General features: G+C 55.9%; 1 protein-coding gene across 2 annotated transcripts; it reads right to left on the bottom strand.

Annotated features, from left to right (window-relative positions):
- Window positions 1-9,934: 9,934 nt before the first annotated feature.
- Window positions 9,935-16,246, bottom strand: EMX2 (empty spiracles homeobox 2). Of its 2 annotated transcripts, XM_029201284.1 has the most exons (3): window positions 15,718-16,246; window positions 13,618-13,802; window positions 9,935-11,402 (listed from the first exon to the last, which is right to left on the bottom strand). In XM_029201284.1, the coding sequence occupies exons 1-3, from the start codon at window positions 16,121-16,123 to the stop codon at window positions 11,235-11,237; spliced, it is 759 nt and encodes a 252-aa protein (XP_029057117.1). In that variant the 5' UTR covers window positions 16,124-16,246; the 3' UTR covers window positions 9,935-11,234. The 2 variants fall into 2 exon arrangements, with proteins under 2 accessions (XP_029057117.1, XP_029057118.1); XM_029201285.1 differs by lacking the exon at window positions 13,618-13,802 and having other exon boundaries at window positions 11,299-11,402.
- Window positions 16,247-16,488: the final 242 nt, after the last annotated feature.

Below are 16,488 nucleotides of genomic sequence, written 5' to 3'. Positions count from 1 at the left end.
ACACACACACACACACACACACACACACACACACACACACACACACAGACTTTCTTGGAAGGGAAATCCTCCACATAGGAGGAGGGCACCAGCATTTACAGATGGGCCTGCCCTGTGTCCCAAATAGGCTGTTCCTCACTGTACCCTCAGGCAGTTCACACCCCGGGCCGGGGCTACATTCAGGCTGCTGTCTACTCACAGCCCAGCCCATCACCTCATGGACAGGAGAATGATTAAGGAGTCCTGGTGTTGTGGTCAAACTTCTGAAAGGATCCTGTTCCTTGCACAGCAGAAGCTAGCACGTTGTGAAGCAACTATACTCCAATAAAAAATAAATAAAATTAATCGATTAAATGGACAAAACAGTAAATAAATAAATAAAACCAATTATAGTGGGGGAAAAAAATCCTGTTTGAGATACATCCTAAAATTGTTACTAGTGGAAGACACCATGTCTGGAATTTGCTTCCAAATAGCCATAGGGGGAGAGTGCCTGGGAAAGACAGATGGAGCCAGAGTGACCTTGATTTCATCATTTGTATGTGTTTGCTAGGCTGTATCATACCCTGGGTGGCTTAAACAACAGAAATTTATTTTCTCACAGTTCTGGAGGCTGGAAGTCCAAGATCAAGGTATCTGCAGGGATGGTTCCTTCCGAGGGTTTGAAGGAAGGATCTGTTCCAGGCTCTCGCCTTGGCTTGGAGGTGGCTGCCTACGCTCTCCGAACTCACACCATCTTCTCTCTGTGTGTCAGTATCCAAATTTCCTCTTTTTATAAGAACACCAGTCATAATGGATTAGGACCCACCTTAATGACCTCATTTTAACTTGATTGCCTCTATAAAGACCCTGTCTCCAAATAAGGTCACATTCTGAGGTACTAGGGCTTAGGACTTCAACATATGAATTTGGAGGACACAATTCAACTCATCACATAATTGTTGTGGAAGATGGGGGATGTATACATTAAACTATTCACTCCACTATTGTATAAGTTTGTATTTTTTCATAATAATTGGAGGGAATGGGGCATGCAGGGAGGCAATGCTCCAGACAATTGTCATGTCACCAGGTAAACTCCAAGGAGATAAGACATTCTCCAGTGCTCAAAGAAAATCCTAAAACTCAGAGCTGTTTCAGAAGAGACAAGGCAACTTTAGGAGGTAGTGAGCAGCCCAGCTCTGAAAACATCCAAGCCCGGCCTGTATGACTACCAGTGAAGTCTTCTGTAGGATCCCTTCTCTGAGGGGAAGCTGGCTTGGCCAACATCTATGACTTTGCTCAACTCTTGGTTTCCGAAAAAGCCAAGGCTGTCTTGGGCTGCATTAACAGAAGCACAGTGGCTAGAACAGGGCTGAGAGAGTCCTGTTCTACCCAGAACTGAAGGGACCGCCTGGATGCTGGTACCCCAGTCTGGAACCCCATCACAAAAGGGACAGGAAGCATTTCAGAACTACAGGCTTTCATCTGGAAGGGAGCAGCCACGTGCTCAGACAGCTGATGGGTGATGAGCAACTGGGACCTTGGGTCATTGGTCCACACATGCACATTACATGTGTGCACACTGCTCAAACCACAGCTCTTCCTCGGCCCTCCTGAAGATGATAGGAGGGTCTGGCCTGTAGCACACTCTAAATAACATCTCCTTTCACCTGCGAAAACTCAAGATTTCCGGGGTGGGGGGAGCAGGGGGTGTGAGCAGAGAAGAGGGGCCATAAAAATGCTCAGACTTTCCATAAACTTCGGCAAGGCCTGCCCGGTATCCTTTTCCTTGTGCTTCCTGGGCAGGTAAAAGTGCACCCCACCTCCCACCAGGGTCCCTAGAGCTGATTAAGTCCCCTTGCTGCCTGTAGATGACTAAAAGGGAAAGCGACATCGGAATCAACACGGCATCGTTTACTTAACGAAGCAGCAGCCTTCCACTTGAAGTCGCCGTATTAGACACCACTTCCGTTTTTCATGGAAGACATAGCTGCAGTCACTTAGCGTGTAGGACAGGAAAGCAGGGAGGGAGGGGCAGGATGAGCCCTTCACGAGGCAGCCGAAAGAGGGCCCTGCAAGGCTGGGGGAGCCAGGGCAGGGAAGCCAGCTGCACCCACAGCCCCTCACATGGCTCCCACCAACATGCTCAGCCATGCCCCCTGCCACGGGCACACTGATGCTCACCCATACACACACACACACACACACACACACACACACTTGCAGCCTTCTCCCACAAACACAAACAAGTGTTCACAAACATTCATGCCCACACGTGCACTCTGCCCCTCGGCCTCACTCACAAGCGCAAAGGCACCTGTGCTCACCAGCCTTTGGCGTGATGCTTAGGAACGTTGTTTCTGGCTGCTGTACCCAAAACCTCCACACTGGGAAGGGGGCAGGGGGCAGTCCCCAGCCAGTGAAGGAGGGGCTGCTCAGCACAAAGCTGACTCTCAACCCTAAAGGCACCTTCAATAATATCACACCCAACACAGAATCCCCACCGGAGCCCAAGCGTTTGGAACAGAGACTGTGCATTGCCTAAGAGGTGAGGGGGCAGTGGCAGGGCGGGGAGGCCGTCGCTGAAATCCAGCTCGCTTTTCACTCTTCAAGCCGCAGGGCACCCATCCACCCAGAAGAAGGAATGCCTTTTCCTAAGTTTTGCACACACAGCATGGGTTCCAGCAGTCCCTGCACCCCCAAGGCCACGCGCACACTTACTTATCTGTGTACGTGTCCACGTGCTCAGGTTACGTGCTGTGCAAGCCATATTCACATACAGCCTCTCACGCATCTGCAGCCACCAGCATGCAAGGTACATGGCCATCCTCGGGCTTCCTCACCAGGCTCGCTCCCAGGGGCCCAGGCACAGGTCCTCCTCCTTGCCCTTGGTCTGAGCTGTTGATGATGCCCTCAAGCCCAGTCCCAGGTCCTGCGCCCCATAGACAGGGCCTCAGAAGGGGGCGGGGCAGGAATCCTGCCTCAAGGTCCAGGGATCAGGCAGGTGCCCAAAAAGTGACTCCACCTGTCTCCCTTGCCCGGCACCAGGATGAGGCCACTGGTCACACCGTCGCAGCGGAGGGGAGAGGCCAGGCACTATGGAGCCCTCTGGGTGGCCAGTAACATGGCCCACCTCTAGCATCAGCAGTAGGTGTATGGGGGCAGGGGCGGAGCTCGGTCTCCAGGAAGCCCTAGCTCCCACCTCCCAGGACCTTGCAGCCTCCTGGAGCTAAATGGGGAGAGGCCAAGTCAGATCCATGACTTTCAAATAAGCCAGACCCTTTGACAGGACTGCAGGGTCCAACCTTCCATCTCTTAGGTGCACTTTTACCTGCCCAGGAAGCACAAGGAAAAGGATACCTGGCAGGCCTTGGGAAATCTGGCTTTAACGACCTCACCTCTGATGAGGCCTGAAACGTTGTTACCTCCCGCTGGCCTCCCTGCAAGGAACAGGCTCTCCAGCCTGAAGAGTCTCGGATGGGGGCCCAGGAGCGCCCACCTCTGCCCAGAGGACGATGCCCCAGCCTACAGCCTCCTTCCATTCTCACCTTTCAACCCGACAGGGCAGGGTCCAGCCCAAGGGGGCCGCTGACGCGGGGCGCAGGTGAGCAGTCCCGGGCGCCTCCCAGCCCCCACCCAGCTCCAGGCCGCCTCCTCTGGTTTCGGGGAGAAGGAGGGGCGTCCACGTTCTCTGGGGAGCAGAGCGAAGCCCCGCGAAGTGACCCCTTTTCTGAATGAAATTGAGCTGCCATTTTCATCTTCTCCCCAAATGTCAGCAGCGTTAGATCAGATTAGGAGTTAATCTCTTGCCAAAATTCATTTCCGAACAAGAGAGGTGTCTGCGGGCAGGTGGAGGTTTGTTGTTTGTTTCAGTATTCCTCCCCACGCACCCTCTTTCTCTCCCTGTCACTGGGGTGCGGGTGGGGGTAAAAGTCAGAATAGAGCGCACTGAGGCCCCTGGGGGGCTAGGGGATGCCGCAGAACGCAGGCGGGGCGGGTGGGAGGGCGGCCGCCCTGGCCCCGCGCCCGCCGTAGCGCCCAGCCCGCGCGTTTGCCCTCCGAACGCTCGGGTGGCTTCTGGGGCGCACCCGGGTCGTCCTGCCCGGCCGGCCGGAGAGGAACGGACCTGGGGCCAGAGCAGGCAGTGCTCAGGAGACAGGCGCTGCGAGGGCCTGGATGCCTGAGCCGTATCCTCAGCGCAAGACGGACGTCCCTCCCCAAACCCCGCCTACCAGCCCCAAGCCCCCAGCCTCCCTCCCGCGGGCCAGGGCGGTAAAAGGAAAAGGAAAGGCAATTGCAGCCTAAAGAAAAAAGAGGAAAAGGAGGAAATAAACGCCCAAACGAACTGGTCAGTACCTTGCAGGGGGCCTCATTTGACAAGTGACCAGAATACAGCCGCTGGCCTGAATGCATAATTACCCCCAAGTGAAAATTCCCCATCTAATTTGATATTTGGTTCTTTGCAGAAGCTATAGCCTTCGTAAATAATATACAAAGTAAGAAACCTAATCCCGCCTGCTAGAATGTTTAATTCATCATTATGCGAGCTAATTGGAAGGTGATTATATGGTAATTGCTCATTAGTGGTGTATATTTATCGCTGTACCTTATGTCAAGGCCATGGGAATTGTGTAGAGTCTGTTCTCTCATTTCAAGGATCAGTTTCAGAAGCAGGAGCGAAGCAGGCAAGATCAAGTTCTTCCTGACGTCAGGGTCCAGCAGAGGGCTGTGGAGACCCGCGCTATATATAGGACCTGGAGCCGGCTGGGGGCAGGCGCGGCCTGGGGCCGGGCTGAGGTGGTGAGCCGGGCAGCCAGACCACTGCCGGGCAAAGCCGGTCCTCCCGGGGAAAGGGAGGAGAGGCGTGGGGCTGGGGGCCCTGGACCATTTTCCAAACGCGACCCCATCCCCATTCCAGGCACCTCCCTGGCGCATCAGGTGCGTCTCGGCCTCTGCGCTTATGCTGGGAGAGGAGACCTTGCCCCTGCGCTTTCTCTAGGACTCTCTGGCGGTGTGCAGTAGGTGTGGGGTAGAGAGGGGGACCGGCGAGGCTTGATTTGTACACTGGGTGGGAGACAGGGAGAGGGAAGGTGAGGCTTGATTTGGAGAGCCATATGGAATTTGGTGTGGTGGAGACCCGGTCTTCCTCCCGGATCTGATCGCCTAACAGTTGGTCAACTCCCACCTCCTTGGCGGACCAAAAAATTCTCTCAATTCCTTCGCCCAGCGAAGCAGGGTGCAGGCCGGACGAGGGTACCAGGTTGGTGCCTAGGGAGGGGGACCCAGAGTCTCTCTCTATGGTAGGCGGGTAGAGCAGGGCAAAAGAAGCAGGAAGAGAGGCAGGGCTTGAGCCCAAACCAGCCCCAAGGCCAGCGCCTGAGCTGGGTACTTGGGACAGGCAGGAAGGCAGGTCCGAAATCCCCGAGGCGCGGAGGAAAGGCGTGGACTCAGCCTGAGGGGGAGGTGAGGGCAGGGGCGAGGCCGTGGCTCTCCAGCAGCTCGGCGGATCCGGCCGGGGCGCTCGGAGACCAGCCGCCAGCCGAGCATCCTCGCACGTGGGCGTGATCTTTGGCGCGCTCTGGCGCCCCCTCGGAGGAGTGCGACGCTCCTTTGCCCTACCCAGACCCCAGCCCGGAACGCCGGGCACCCCTACTTACAGCCCCGGGGCCCTCCCATGTTCCCCCAACCCCCTCGCCGGGCCACAAGCACTGACGAACAAAAGGCCAATTAGACGCTGGGGCGCGGCTGATGAATGGGCCTTTCGCTTTCAAGCGTGGCACCGCCTCGGGTTTCCCGGAGTACTGGGTCGCGCCGGGAGAAGCCACCTGCCCGAGCGGGGTCACGGCTGGGGTCAGCGAGTTCTCAAAACTCCCACTTCCCCCTCGCTGAGGGGCTGGTAGGGGGAGGTAAATGCGGCGGCCGAGCGGCGGACGCAGGAGCGGAGCGGCGGGCTAGGCGCGCCCGCGGTCCCGCAACTCGGCCTCGAGGCACCGCGGCCGAACGCTGCAGGCCCGCTTCCTCTCCCGCCCGGCCTGCCGCTGCTCTGAGGCGGCACCCAAGTAAACCAAACGCTGATTGCTGGAATAAGAAGGGCCGACCTGGGAAAATGCGGTTACCAAAAAAAAAAAACAAAAACGTCTGCTGTTTGCCAAACTCCGGAGCGAGTGGTGCGCTGCGAAACAATAACCGAACCCGAGCCTTCTCACTAGACACACACGTCTAGATCCTGAGACACACACACACGTGCTGCCCTGCTGCTGGCATGGACGCCATCACAGGGGACCCCCACCCAAACACGGAGAAATGTTCCCGCCAGTCGCACACTCTGAGGCCATTCCCATCCTCTGAGATCCACAACTGCAGCCGGCTCACAGCGACCAGACGCTCGCACACAACTTCTTTACACAATTGCATTTCTACACCTTTATAAGCACTCTAATTACAGCCGCGCAGCTGCACGTTCCTGCCCTAACTCAATACAATCTAGATGCACAAGGAAAGCTGGACACCTTGACACTCCCAATCTACACAAGTAGCACCGGCCTCTCCAGCCTCTAACTCACGCAGTTAGCACAATTAGCACCTACACATCCTGACTTAAATCCTGGCTCAGACACACAAACAACTGTTTCACAGACCTCACTGGTACACTCAACCTCTACAAACCCACAAGCACAGCCTCTCCCTAACTCACATCCACACCCTTAGTCCGACTTGCAATTGCCCGCATGCGGGGAGCCTAGCCCAGATGCCCCCAGCCGCGGCGCGGGGCCCCGGGCGAGGCCTCCGACCCGCCAGAGTCCCTCCCCAATCGGCCTGCGCGTCCGAGACTTTGTTCCCTGCGACTCGAGGCGGGGACGGGGAGGAACCGAGGTTTCCAAGGCCGCGCGCAGGCCCGAGCCCCCTTTCTGCCGGGCCCGCTTGGTGCGGCTCTCCGCCCGCCACAATCCGCCCCTAGCACAAAAGTGGCCCGGCAGGTTCCGGGCCGCCGCCAAAGCTCCCGCTCGGGCTGCGCTAGGCTGCCGGGAACAGAGTTGGAGGGAGCTGGGGGCACCGGACACTCAGACAAGAGGCAGAAAGGAGTAAGTACCCGGAGGTCCGAAGCTTTTCCCACCTCAGGAGTTTCTGGTGCCTTGAACAGAGCCCCCACTCCACCCCACCCCTCCGCCCACGCCTACCTGGCCCTTTGCTGCGCTGAGGAACTGGACCCCAAATGAGACACGCACGCGGAACCCACGTGTACCTCTCAGGAAGGAGAATGTAGCCCAGGCACACTTGGGTTATACGTTCCGTTTCACTCTCTCAGGGAAATGCAAACTGAGAACCCAAGCCTCTCGGTCAGGCGAACGCACAGGGAAGGCCCACAAGTAATCAAGAAGGGAGTAGGTCATGGATCAAACGTGTAACCTACATCCCCATTCGGGGTAACAGGCAAGACACAAGGCAACATGCGTGCAGTTCCAAGTGTAGGGAGGAACGCAGAACCTGACCCTCGATGCCCATTGAACCCTGCCAGGGTCATCTAGGCCTGGCACCCATGTACCACGAGGGAGGACACAGACCTGCGGCACGCAGCTCCCACGCTTCCCTGCCTAAGGGGCTCCAGCCCAGCACGCGCGCACTGTGACGGGGACGCAGCCACACGCGCCCCGCACCCTGCCCCGCGCCCCGCGCCCAGATAGTCATCGTGGGATGGCATCTCGCAAATATTTATATTCCTCAGCGCCACGGCAGCCCGCGTCCACATTAGACGCTCTAATCCTGCCACTTTAAATAGATGAATTAATAAAGCAAACGAGCGGCTAATAAGCTGACTGTCCAGCCTTTTTGAGGCGGGGGAAGGACTCGAAAGTGCGCCAAATTTGTTTGCAGTGGATCAAGGCGAGCCGCCTCTGCTTCACTTTCTTTATCTTAATTCCGACTTGAAAAGATATAATTATCTAGTTTGAACAGAGCTGCTATCAAATCCTTCTTTGGGCCGGGAAGGGGGGCGTTGGAGTGGATTGCGGCTCTCTGAGCCGCTCCGTGCAGCCAGAGATAGCGCGTAATGAAGATGTGGCGGCCCGAGATACAAAGGGCATTAACCTCATTAGCATGAAACCTTTTCTTCTTACCATTGTGGGACCCTTTCAGCCGCCTAATCCCCCCTATTTTCAAAGCTTGGTTTGTAATAAAGCTTTTAGGTTTTTTTTTTTTCCAAAGCTAATAGTATTCTCTGATGATTTTATTGCTGTTACACTACATAGGACATTTACAAAAAAAAAAAAAACCACCCTCCCCCTTTTCTTGTACTTAAAAAAAAAAAAGTATATGGTTCTTGCAGAAGTAAGCCTTTTATCAAGATGGGAAATTTTCTTCAGGAAAGGCTAGTCTGAATTTTAACAGGTCTGTGCTCTGTGTTTGAGGCATTCTGGGTTTGGCGAAGTGGGTAGAAGGAAAAGGTAACTTGCTTAAAAGAAAGAGGTGCAGCAATGTTGTAGCAGGGACTGCAAAACACTTGGGAGAGCTCTTGGTCACAGAGGTCCCGCTGTCCAAGTGACTGGAAACCCCACTTGAGTTTCCAGGATACACAGGACAGCACCTGTCCCTTCGAGAGGCAAGCCTGTGTCCCCTCTCGCCCCAGAATCCTCGGGCAGTGGAGTCTCCCCGACTACACCCACACCTTCCCAAGGAGTCTGCGTGGAAATGCACCATAAACAGCCAGGGTTCTCCAGAGAAACAGAGAGGGAGAAAAAAGGAGAGAAAGGCAGAGATAAAGGGGAAAAAGAGGGAGAGAGGCCAAGAATGAATTCTACTTTCGAAGAGAGGAGGGGAGGGGAAAAAAAGAAAGAAAAATTTCCATAGTGCCCTATAGTCCCCACACGTGCATGGAATGTCTAATCTTAACTTTTCAAGGCAGGATGTTAACAAAGCTTGTATTTTCGCCCCGCATTGTAACTTGGCCTTATCACAGTGTAAAGGGTGGGGAGATTGTCCTAAATTATGTCCAGGCAGCCCCCCTGGATCCGTGGATTAAGAGATTAAAGGAGACCACTGGGCAAGGCCTCCTCTTTCCCCTTCATATTCCTGGTATGATAATTGCTTAAACTGATTTGCACTTTCACAAAAGCTCGAAGGACGCTTTGTAGCTCGAACAGAACAGACGAGGTTTCTCTATCAATGGAAATAAAACTGATTAATGCAGCCTATCAGGATAAGAAGCAAATGAAGCAGCAAAAACAACCTCGTGCCCCCAGGAGGGGGAAGGGGGGGAGAAAAGCTAAGTTTCCTCCAGGACTGGGTACAACTTTTTCTTTAATGTTAAAATTGAGCGTTGAAGGTTTCTCAAAACGCTTGCCTTATAAGGCTGCTGAGGCCCTTGGGCTCATCCCCTCACCTTTGTCCGATTGGGGCCAGAGAGAGGAAGGAAGGAAAGTAGGGAGGGAGGGAGGGAGGGAGGAAGGGAGGGAGAGAAGGAAGGAGGAAGGAAGGAAGGGAGGGGAGGGAGGGAGGGAAAGGGAGAGAGAGGGAGAAGGAGAATAGTGCTTTGGGGTTTGAAGTCAGAAACACAGTTTAAAAAGTCCCAGGATCCTGATTCTGCTAAGTGTTTTCCCCAATCCTGGGGGAATACTCTTCAATGCATAATATATATGTCCAGTTTTTTAAATAACTAGAGGTTAAGAGTAGTAAGCATTTTTAACCTGAAATTCAAATTAAACTCCCTCTTTAGGCCATGCAGTGGGCAGAGGTCTGGATGGAAAACTTTTCTCCCATCCCTTTTCTGAAGGACTTAAGTTTTCCTAATCCTCTCCTTTTCCACCACCCTCTTCTCTCTTTAACATGCCCAAGAATCCATCAGTCTGGCCCTTTTGTGGGTGGGGAATCTGGGCTTCTTGAGCCTAGTTGGGGAAGGACCACACTCAAAGAGATATTTTTTTCAAGAATTCACTGCAATTTCCCAAGACAACTACTCTGAGGGCATATTGATAAATCTTTATTGACAAAATATTGACATTGACATACTTCTTGGAAGTATATAGTGTGTTAGAATTCTAACAAATTAACACAGAACACAAAAATATTTACATTCTGGTATAGAAGACATTAAGGAAGCATTTGTCACTCTCTTTAGTAAGTCTATGATCTTGGAATAGAAACTCAGTGCTTGAAAACTTGCTGCCGTGTTCTTGGCCACACTTATCATCCCCGCTAACTACAGTCCTTCAGTTTTTGTAATAGATAGATTGAAAGTTTGGAATGGCCTTTATTTACGGCAAATGGTTGAACTCGGCCAATACCTTCAACCACTAAAAGGAGTTTAGTTCGTGGTTTTAAGCCTTGGGATGTTAGGAAAGGAATGTCCAAGAAATAGAATTAATTTAGGGTTTTTTTTCCCAGTACAAGTCCTGACTCCTCTTGTGGGCACCCTCCCCCTCCACCCCCAGCCCCCCATCCTGCTCCCCATTTCTCTGAAAGAGGATCGCTATCGCTGAGCCTACTTCATTTAGCTTTTTTCACAATCACTTTGACGTCAGAAGGTATCAAAAAGTGTTTACAGACTGCACATTTCTTGCAAAAAAATCAAAATAAAAAGCACGCAGAACCTTTCTTTAAAAGGAAAAGAAAATTACAATTCACTTTCTGTCTTAAGACACCATTCGCCCAACAACTGCTACATGCAATTCAAGTTTTTGAACAGGTGTGGGATGGGGCTGGATGTGGAATCCCAACGGTTATTATCACTGATTACTTTTAAAGATTGGGGGAAAAAACACTTCGAAGTGCAAAATAAAAAGTCCTGTGCCTGGTTGGGGGTTTTCTTTTATCATTATGATTATCATCATCATTTTTTTAAAAAATCGGACTGCGAGATAACCGGAATACCTGCCAATCATCTTGTCTCGCTGGTTTGGCCTTTGACTGACAGCTCCCCTTGTCAGAGCGCCTTTGGCTTTGCCACCCTTGGATCTCTCTCTCTCTCTCTCTCTCTCTGTCTCTGTCTGTCTCTCACAAGCTGCCTCTTCGGACAAGGGTTGCGTGTTCATCAAGGAGCCTCCGTCCTCTGCCATCTCAGCGCGGCCTCGGATCAGGGCCCCGCGCTCTTGCCGCCCAGCGTCTGCGTCGCGCCGCCCCTCTCTCTGACTCCCTCTCCCCTTCTCCGTGAATGTGTGTGTGGTTTGTTTTTGTTTTGTAGGGTTTTTTCTTCTTCCCCTCCTCTCCCTGTCTCTGTTTTGCTCCGTGTTGTCCGTTTCTGAGGGGTTCTGTTTGTGTTTTTAATCGTCTGAGGTCACATCTATTTCCTCGGGACTCGCCTGCTTTGTGGCGATTCTCCACCGGTTAATATGGTGCGTCCCTTTTTTCTTTTGTTGCGAATCTGAGCCTTCTTCCTCCAGCTTCTGCCTTTTGAACTTCGTCCTTCGGTTCTGAAACCATACTTTTACCTGCAGGAGAGGCAGATGGGGCGCGTTAGTTCCTGCACAGCGCCCTCCTACCTCTTTCTCTTTTGCCTGGCCCGGACCTGGGACTACGAAAATCCAGTACCCCAGCTGCGTGTCCTATTAGCCGACCTCCCCACGGCCTCCCCTCGGGGAACAGAGCTCCTATCTCGGGGCCGGTGAGAAGGCTGGCTCCCTCCCCTTCTGGCCCTCCTGGAGCACATTTTCCCTGGCCCTGAGGCCCAGAGTGCAGAGTGCCCCCTTCTCACTTTGTCCTGCTCGGGACACCCACATCCCACTAAGTGCAAAAGCCTGGCAAACACTGGGAAACCCCTATAAAATTATAAATAAGGGAAAATTAAAAGACACATCCCTGACTCCCTCTACCTAACTAGTGCAGGGAAGATCTCATTCCCACTGCTGCAGCTCCTGCAGGGCCGAATGTGCTTTCTATTTTCTGCCAGTTTCCCGCAGCCGCTGCCTAAATATAGCGCCTCCTCGGCAAGGCCTGGGCGCTGGGTAGGCAGTCAAGATTGGCCTGAGCTTTCCCCTCTCTGCCCAGTACTCTTGCAGGTGAGAGCAGAAGCAGTTGTGTGTGTGGGGGGTGGGTGCTGGGGGAAACCGGGGTGGGGGGATGATGGGGTGCAGAGCCCTGGGGACCAACCCAGCTATATCTTTTCAGCTAGGAAAAGAGGCTCAAAAGTGAAAGCTTCTGAAAGACCGTGAGATAAAGGGGAAGTAAAAGAAAAACTGTGAAAGAGAAGGGAAGAGCCCCTCAGTCCTCCTCTTGACCAGCCCCAGGACAGTCCAGGGCCAAGCTCTCACCCCATCACATCACTTCCCACCAGGGCGGGGCCGGCAGCCTGGCCTCCTCGGAGCGCTGCTAGAAGTCTGGGGAGCAGTGAGGTGGGGCTCACATGCTATCCCGACCAGTCCCTGGGGAAGCTGGCGATGGGGCCCCATACAGTGACCAGACCAGACAGTAACACTGCCCAAGCTTCTCAGCGGTGAGGTACAGGTGAGGAACATGGTGATGACTGCACCTCCCATGCCACCAGGGCTGTCCCATTCTGCTAGCAGCACCCCAGGCCCCTGCAGTCCGCTCCGCTTTCTCCTTTGAGTCGGCAGGCCCAGGTCCCGGCTTGCTCTCCCCGGATGCCCCCAATCCCCCAAAGTGCCCCCATGAAAAAGCCGAGCTGGAACACGGCTGAGTTTAATTTGCTTTGAGTTTGCTAATTGAGGGGGAGGATGGTTCATTTCTCCCCGGCGCTCGCCCAAGGCGCGCGTCGGTGCGCTCGGGGCTTGACACGCACACAAAGGCTCCAGGCAGCGTGGGCAGCGAGGCGGACAAAGACCACGGCCGACTCGGCGATCCAGGAGAAATCAGCCGGGCCGCGCCTTGTGCCGGGCCCCGCACCAACCCGCGAGGCCCTCCTCGGTTTTGTCCGCGGGGACGTTTTAAAACAAAAGCCTCGACCTCTTTGCGCCTCCCAGGAAAAGTGTTACAACTTAATCTGCCCGAAAATGTTACTGTTTGCCGGGAACTTTGACCCCGCCCTGAGGCTCCGCGTACAGTAGCGCCTACTGTAGCCCTAAGCCCCCTCCTCGCCCCGGGGCAGGCCAGAACCTGGCCGCCTCGGGACCCTGTTGCGCAGGAAGGGTCTGCCTCCTGAGGCAGCTCCTCTCCCGAAGCCTTCTAGCTCTGTTTCTCGGATTTAGGGACGCACCCAGGATGCCGGCTCGGCGGTCTGACTCTCCGATCCCCTCAAGGGGAATAACTGGAGCCATCGCTGTGAGCCTTGAGCCCCCGGTGCACAGAGCTCGCCCTAACCCACTCTCAGCTCTCTCTCCAGCCTAGAGCCCCAAACACCCCAAAACCCCGCGGCACTCTCCTTCCTGGATCCCAGCCGCGTACCCCAGACTCCCACCGAAAGTCTCACCGAAAGTGCAGAGGTATCTCAGCCAGGAGCTGCAAGGCCAGCCCAGCCGCACAGAAGGAGCAATTCAGCCCGTCTCCGCCCGCCCCACCAGAGCCTCGGGCGGGTCATCTCCTACAGTCCCGTGCTGGAGCCCAGGGAAGCCAAGAGAGCCTCAAAACTTACACATCCTGAGCCGGGGCGTGGAACCAGCTCCCGGACTGTTTGCCGAAAGCCCTCCGCACTTTGCGGGCTGCGTGTGTCCAGAGATTTGGGATGCTGTTGCCGCGCCTGGGCCCGCTCACCTGAGTTTCCGTGAGGCTGAGGCTGTGCGCCAGCTGTTTCCTCTCTGCGCCCACCACGTAGTGGTTCTTCTCGAAGGCGTGTTCCAGCCTCAGAAGCTGGGACGGGGAAAAGGCGGTTCGGATCCGCTTCGGCTTGCGGGCCAGCGCGTTGTGCAAAAGGAAGCTCTCCGGACTTGTGTCGTTCCCTACGGGGGACACAACAGAAGTCCCATTAAAGGGGGCTGTCCTGGCCAGGTCCGCGCGCTTCTCCCGAGCCGGGCTGACCCGGCACAGCGCTCAGGGCCTCCGCGTACGTAGCCCGTGCGGCCCGGCCCACGGGGACCCAGGGCCCTCCACACGCGCGAAGGGAACACCGCTCCAGCTGCCTGGCCCGCTCCACCGGGACCGTAGCTGTGCAGCACCCAGCAGCAGCTGTCCCGTCGGGTCGAGTCCCAAGGCTCCTGACCTCTGCGGGCTTTGCAGCCGCCCGGGCCCCACAAGCCTCGCCACTTCCGCAACCGGCGCCCGGGACAGAGGAAGGGGCGGCAAGGCAGGGCCCGGGGATTGGCGCCCTGGACCCAGAGAAACGTCTGTCCCTTCTTTCTAACCTCTGGGAGAACTTTGCCCCGGGGGTGAGGGGCGAAGAGGCGACGAACCGCTATCCTAGAGTTTTCTCGGGGACTTATTTTTAAAGTACTTAAGTTTTTCTCCTCCGGAAAAGTACAGAGGCCGGGCGTGTCGTTGCAGCCCGGCCTAGACCGAAATCTCGCCGGCGGGTGCGCAGGGTTTCTGCCGCCGCTGCCTCCCGAGGCCCCGTTCTCCCGCTGCCCTGCTCCAGAGAACTAGGAGACTCGAGCGAAGGCATCGAAAGCCGGGGACTACGGAGCTGCGGTCACCCGATGGGACTGTCCGCGGCCCCAGAAGATCCTGGCTACTCCAGGCCTGGCGTGGGGACCAAGAGCGTGGCTGCCAGAGAAAGAGGAAAGGGAACCCTAAACTTTTCGAGCAAAGCCAGAGAGTTTCGGATTCACTCCTTAGGGTGGAAAATCGATTCACCAAAACCCAAAGAAAGACAAACCTACAATCCAGGCAGGGATGGAGGCAACTCCGGTCTGGCAATAAGAGTAAAACGTTGTTTTTGTTTGGTTTGGTTTCTTTAATTATGGAGGACGGGAATCTACCCCATTCTAGGCTCTGGCAGGAACGCCAAGGGTTAATGAATGGGCAAGCCTCTGGGTATTGATCAGCGGCCTCGGGAGGTAGGTCTTTTCCCCGCTCGAATCGCTAAACTAATTACTTGCCCCTTTTTCTGGAGTTTTAATTCCACTCCCACCCCACCCCCCCCCACACACACACAAAAATCCAAAAAATAGCAAGAAAGGAAAACACCCAAACAGATCTCCTCCAGCCCGTCTTCCGACCCGGTTCATTTCTTTTAAAAGAAAAACAAAAACCAGACCGAACCTGCCTTCGCCGTGGCCGCTCGGCGCCCGAATTGAGCAGGTCACGGCGAGAGTCCTGAGCCTCGGAGGCTCCTACCCGCGCGGGTTCCCGCCCCGCCTGAGCCTCCAAAGTAAGCAGGATAAAACAAACTCCCAGACTTTGCTCTGGGGACGCGAGGGTCTCTTCGCCGCCGGAAGAGGGTCAGAGACCGAGAAGCTGCAGGTCTAGGATGCAGGGGCGCGGAGTGGATGGCAAACAGGGTCGAACGCAGTCGAGGGCGAACCTGGTGGCCGGGCCCTGTCCGCGCCCCTCGGAGCCAGGGCGGCGAGGGCATCGCCGGCAAGACAGAGAACCCGGGGACCCCGCGGGCCACGGATTCCTTGGCGGCCGGCACTCGTAGCATGCTAGGAAAGCCTGCCTCGACCCGAGAGCATTCGGGGACAACTCCTCTGTCTGCGCCCTTCTCTAAAGGGTCAAGCGGCCGCGGCCAGACCCCAAACCGGCCGCAGCTCGGAGACTAGGGACCGTGCCCGGCTCCTCGCCGCCCAGTTTCCAAACGCGGCGCGCGGGCGGGCGAACCGGAGGAACCTCCATCCAGGCCTTGCCGGGCGCCTACCCAGAGCAGGCCGAGGGCAGTGCGTGCTGCAGAGCGCTGCAGCCCCGCGACGTGGCACGTACCTTGGAAGCGGTGGCCCAGATATCGGTAGCGATGGATGAGCCAGGGGTAGAAGGTGGACGGGTCCCGCTGCTGCGAGGCGAAGAGGGGGTGTGGCGAGTGCGAGGAGGGCAGGGGGTGGGCGGCCAGGGCGTGCGGCGGCGGCACCGGGTGCACGGGCACGGCCGGGTTGGGCGGGTGCGAGACCGCCTCGGCGAACACCAAGTCCGGGTTGGAGTAGACGCCCCTGCCGGCGGCGGCGGCGGCGGCCGAGTGGAAGCCGTTGAGGAACGGGTTTATGGGGCTGGAGTTGGCGTAGCTGAGCGCCGCGGGACGGATGGGGTCCTCAGAGCGCGAGGCGGGCAGGGGACTGTCCTTGGCCACCAGCGACTCGATGGTGAAGCAGCGCTTGGGCGCCGGCTGGAACATGCTGCGCCGAGGAGCGGGCGCCCGGGGCTCCCAGCTCCCGGCGACCGCGGCGCGCTGCCTCCACCGCCCGCTGCCCGCTGCCCGCGGCGAGAACGGACGAGAATTGGGGACTTGTTTGTTGGGGGTGGGGGTGGGGGTGGGGGTGGGGGTGGGGGTGGGGGAGGAAAGGGAGAAAGAAAGGAAAGGAAAGGAAAGGAAGAAGGAAAGAAGGGGGGAGGGGGAGGGAGAGGCAACACCGAGGATCCCGAGAATCTTGCACCAAACGCGCCCAACCTGGAGAGAGGGGGGAAAAATCCTTCCAGAAGAATTTGCAGGCGTGGATTGGGGTAATTTTTTTTTCTTTTTTTTCTTTTTTTTTTCTTTTT

The sequence above is a fragment of the Monodon monoceros genome, unplaced genomic scaffold (assembly GCF_005190385.1).
Source record: "Monodon monoceros isolate NGI ecotype Baffin Bay Population unplaced genomic scaffold, NGI_Narwhal_1 Super_Scaffold_4, whole genome shotgun sequence".
Classification (NCBI taxonomy): domain Eukaryota; kingdom Metazoa; phylum Chordata; class Mammalia; order Artiodactyla; family Monodontidae; genus Monodon; species Monodon monoceros.
This window is presented reverse-complemented; position numbering and strand designations above follow the sequence as displayed.